At 60.4% G+C, this 4,881-nt stretch overlaps 1 protein-coding gene across 1 annotated transcript in view; it reads left to right on the top strand.

Annotated features, from left to right (window-relative positions):
* Positions 1 to 2,541: 2,541 nt before the first annotated feature.
* Positions 2,542 to 4,881, top strand: part of AK4 (adenylate kinase 4) — a 77,420-nt gene continuing 75,080 nt past the window's right edge. Inside the window, exons 1-2 of the mRNA XM_003784246.3 lie at positions 2,542 to 2,984; positions 3,175 to 3,418. Of these exons, the coding sequence (XP_003784294.1) occupies positions 3,274 to 3,418 (145 nt within the window). The 5' untranslated portion in view covers positions 2,542 to 2,984; positions 3,175 to 3,273. The remainder of the gene's footprint in view (positions 2,985 to 3,174; positions 3,419 to 4,881) is intronic.

Raw genomic sequence — 4,881 nt, 5'->3', positions numbered from 1 at the left:
AACTCCTGGGCTCAAGCGAGTCTCTTGCCTCTGCCTCCCAAGTAGCTGGGACCACAGGCGCCCGCCACAACACCTGGCTATTTTTTGGTTGCAGCCGTCATTATTGTTTGGCGGGTCCAGGCTGGGGATTCGAACCCGCCACCTTAGGTGTACGTGGCTGGTGCCTTAGCCGGTTGAGCTATAGGCGCCGAGCCTATACACACGATCTTATTTAAGCCTTATCACAAGCCTTTGGGTTGGGTATTATCTCCGTCTGAGCAAACCAAGGTTCACATGATAAGACTTGCAGAGTTAGTGATTGATGCTGTTGCAATTTTAGTGATGTCTGCTGTGGTCCCAGGTATGTTTGGCTCCAAAGCCTGTTTGTTTCTTTCTCTCCTAAGGCCTTTGCAAGTCAGAGCTGGGTCAAAAGACTTTGAGGTGGCCATGTGCAGAGATGGTCCACTGAGGGGGCCGTGTGCGGAGATGGCCCACTGAGGGGGCCGTGTGCGGAGATGGCCCACTGAGGGGGCTGTGTGCGGAGATGGCCCACTGAGGGGGCCGTGTATAGAGATGGTCCACTGAGGGGGCTGTGTGCAGAGATGGCCCACTGAGGAGGCCGTGTACAGAGATGGTCCATTGAGGGGGCTCTTTTGTGAAGTGCTAGGTCCCAATCTTGGCTAGGTTTCTCCTGTGTGTTTATCTATGTCACAACTCTTTCATAGTTTAAGCTGCCAAAAGCATAAAGTCCTAGGATTATGTGGTCCAGCCCTGCTCTGTGACATTATAAGGTGATGTGGGTAAAGACATTTCAAATGAGGCCAAAACAACTGGGTGACAGAAAGGGAGGGGTGAGGGTTTATCCAGTTTGTGTGGGCTTGCAGCCATATACACACACATGTCCTGTGGGAACTTTCAGAATCAATTCTCAATAGATTCAAAGGGATCTTCAGGATGTACTAAATGCAACCTCCCCATTTTACAAAGAAAAGGTTAAGGGCCATGGGCCATGCAGTGGGCAGGGAGATGGAGACACTGAGCCTGGGTTCATAGCAGCAGGGGGTTCCAAGTGGAACCTCCCAGAGGCAGCCTTAGTGTCACCTGGGAAGTTGGGAGAAGTGCCCACCCCTACCCGACTCTCTGGGGCTGAGCAATGCTTTTTGGTTTGGGGCCCACTTCCTGGTCCAATTAAGCAATTTGTTTTAATAAGACTTCTCTACATCTGTGAACCACCCCAAAGAAGTATGCGCTATACATCACACAGCTGGGGGCGAGGGGAAGAGAGGATTTAACCCCCCCCCCCAAGCGCTTCTCCTGGTTCCCAGGTGAAAGGCTGGAGGGACTCACTGTCAGGTTTAAAGCACTCCGATATTTCAAAGGGAGATGACCCAATGGAACAAACAGTAGCCTGGCGTTGGTGTGTTGTCCGGCCAAAATTGTGCGCAGAGGAGTTAGTAGGGGAGACACTCTGGGCGGCAGGTTACATGCCAGGCTCTGGTCCCGGAGCAGCGGCGTTGAGAGGAGGGCCTTTACCCCACTACCTGCGTCCTCAGCCTCTCTGGTCTGTGGCGGTGGAGCTGAGACTCTGCAATGGATTTCCGCAAAGGCAGGGGGCCTGCGGAAGGCAGGCGGTGGCGGGGGCGCAGAATGCAAAGGTGCGTGGAAGGTACCTATGCGCCCCTGATGATTTTTTTTTTTTTTACCTTATCCTGAAGGAAAGATAACATCAGAGGTGAGGAAATAATAGAAACTGAGTTTTACTTAGGCAAGGTTTCTGGCAACTGTTTGGGAAATGGGATGGCGCAGAAGCGAGACTCTGACGGGCGGTTAACGCACCAGTGGGGTGGGAAACCGAAGGCTGGCGTGTAAGGTGAGCACAGGCTCAGCAGCGTCTGCAGGGGCATATGCAGTGGGCGAGGGGCGGGAGAGCCTGCCCCGGTTTGGACTTGGCGAGTTGTAGATACAACACCAGCGCACCCGGCGCGGAAGTTACCTAGAAGGTGCCGACACAGGTGAGCGCCACCCCTTTCCTCTTTGGTCCTCAGGGCCTTGGGCATCGGAGTCAGTCGTGGGTGTAAACTTCCGCTGGAACGTAACTTCTGAGGGTACGATTGGACCGCTCGTTCAGTTATGCCCAAGCCCCTAGAACCAGTGTCCCTGGCGCATAGTAGGCGCGCAGTAAACCTCTGCTTAATGACTGAATCAGTGGAGGATGGCTGCGCTCCGAGCCCGCCTTCCTCGTGGGCATAAGCAGTACCTGGGAAGGCTGTTGCATAATGAAGTCGCCTCGCATCGAACCTGACGCACAGTAGGCGCTCAACAAGTTGTATTTTTCCTTCCCTTTCAGAGTGGGCCGAGTCCCTAGGCGACCGCAATAAAACGGGCTTTTCTCCCTTGCGGCGCTTCCACCTCCCTTCGCCCCCGCAGCCCCCACTGGGTCGCCGGGAGCACGTGGGTCTGGGAGGGCGGGGAGGGAGGGGGCGGCGGCCGGCGGAGTCGGTCCCCGGCTTACGTAAGGAGCGAGCCCCGCGCGTCCGGCCGGGCTCGGAGGGAGGCGGGCGGGGAAGGCACCGCCCTGCGGGATCCGGGCCGGAGGCCTCTCGGAGCGCTGCCTCCGGCGAGGTGCGTGTAGACTTGGTCGCCGTGGCGGCGGGGCGCAGGCCGGGGCTCCTCGCTGGCCCCGCGGCTGGGGAGCGCCCCCGCCACCACAGCCTGTCTGGGCCCTCCGAGTGAGAGCTGACGGCGGCGGCCGCGGAGACCCCAGGGAATGTGACAGTCGCCGGGGTGGGGCCAAGACACGGACTACACTGTGCCCACGTGCTGGGGGCCAGACGGGGCTCAGCCCCGAGACCGCCCGGGGCGTGGGACGGCGGGGGCGCGCTTCCAGGCTCCACTACCCCAGCCTCCTGGCTCGCAGAGACTGGCTCGGGGATGCCCGGCCGCTTGGGTGCCCGGCCCCCTTCTTGGACCGCGGCGTGAGGAGCGAGACAGAGGAAAGGACCGAGGTGGGACTGGCCCGGCCGACCTCCGACCTCCCTGAAGCTGACCGCGCGGGGCGGGGGCTCCGGCGCCCTTTCGAGCCTGGGCGAGGGGCGGGGAGGGCGGCGTGGCGCCTCACCCCGCCTCTCGGTCAGTCCCTGCGCCGGGCCGAGGGGAGGGGAGGGGTTGTCTCAAAAGTCTCTCCTTCTTCTGCAGGGGCGGCCGGCCAGTCCCGGTGCGGGCGGACGCGGCTAGAGGTAGGGGCCAAGAAGCCGAGTCCCCGGGCTGCCTTCGGGCCGCCCTCCTCGCGGAGCAATGGCTTCCAAACTCCTGCGCGCGGTCATCCTTGGGCCGCCCGGCTCGGGCAAGGGCACTGTGTGCCAAAGGATCGCCCAGAACTTTGGCCTCCAGCATCTCTCCAGCGGCCACTTTTTGCGGGAGAACATCAAGGCCAAGACCGGTGAGGGGCTGCGGGTGCAAGGGCTGGGGCGAGCCGACGCGGGACCCGGAGCGGCCGGGAGGGCCCGGGCTCCGCTCCTCCCGGCCTCCCCGCCCGCGTGCGGCCGTGCAGGCTCGTACGTGCCGGGACGCATGCAGTCGGCCGCCCGCGGGCGCGCGGCTTAACCGCGCGAGGGAGGAGGCCGAGGCGGGCGGGGAGGAGGGTGGGAGGCGCCTGCGGCTAGCTCAGCACCCGCTACCCTGCCTCGGGAGGAACGCCCGCAACCTCCGGGCGGAGAGGAGAGCCATGTGGCGAAAATGCCGGAGCTGGCCTCCCACGCGGCCTCCTTAAGGCAAAGCGGTCGCCGGCCCGGCCCGGGGCGGAGCGCCGCCCACCTGTGGGATCCCGACCGCTGTGCGGGGAACCTGTGGCGCCGCTGGGCGCGCGGCCTCGGGCCTCTGAGCAGAGTGAGTCCGGGTGGCTTTGAGAGGCCTGTCTGCTCAGTGTCACCTTCCGAAGTAAACTCCCCCACGACCCCCCAGCTCCCCAGGCCGGGGCTGGGCGGTTGGGAGACTAATAGGAGATTTCTTATAAATGACAATTCGAATCCTGCCTTCCTGGAAATGGCCTTCCGAGCTGCCTCCCTTGGGCCAGAAAAGCCTCCCCTGGCTTTGGTGAAGTTGGGAGTTGGATCGGCGGGTCTCTCAGCCGGACAGTGACCATTTCGTCCCTTTCCCAGTCCCACTCGCGGGTCACAGCAGCCAAGCGAACTGGCAGTCGGAGGCGGGAGGTGTGGGAGCGCAGCTGCGGGGCACATGGCCCTCCTGGGACGCAGGTGCACGCAGTTAGCAGCTCTTGTGCTCAAACTTGGACCATGAACGGGTCTTAACTTTGCCTCGGTGCCCAGGGTCGTCACTGCCCAGCACCACCTAATGATCCCAAGACCTGCATTTCTGAAGCGCAGGTTGTCTGAAGGGGCGGATGGAGAACTGCACTTTGCAAAGGGGAGCGTGGAAGCAAGTGCTTAAGTGTCTGGGATGGAGTTTTAGTCACGTCCTCTTTGGCGGGCGGTCAAGGGAGCTGTTACCCACGTCTCAGAAGAGCGTGTGAGCGGATCACACTTGAATTTTCTCTTTGGATTTTGTTACCTGGATTGGGCCTGTTTTGATCTGAACACTGCATTCAGATGCGTTTATTCTGGGAATGCTTAGTGTGGTGTGCACTCTGAGGGAAGCACCGGGGAGGGGAAGCTGGCTCTCACTCGGAGAGTCTGGTAGGGAGGACAGGAGGAGACACAGCCAGGGTGGGGGTACCCCCATCATTTCCTGTACCTGACTTGGTGATGCCTTTCCTTCTGACACGAAGGTCTTCATAACGTCTACCGGGACCAGCACTAATTAGTGGTCATTTCCATTTTTAAAGGGGATATGATGGGCAATGGCTTCTTAGGAGTTCTGAAAATTTTTTTTTTTTTTTTTTTTTTT

The sequence above is a fragment of the Otolemur garnettii genome, unplaced genomic scaffold (assembly GCF_000181295.1).
Source record: "Otolemur garnettii isolate 467f Iridium unplaced genomic scaffold, OtoGar3 scaffold00010, whole genome shotgun sequence".
NCBI classification, from domain to species: Eukaryota; Metazoa; Chordata; class Mammalia; order Primates; family Galagidae; genus Otolemur; species Otolemur garnettii.
Note: the sequence above shows the minus strand (reverse complement) of the source record. Positions and strands in the feature narration are given on the sequence as shown.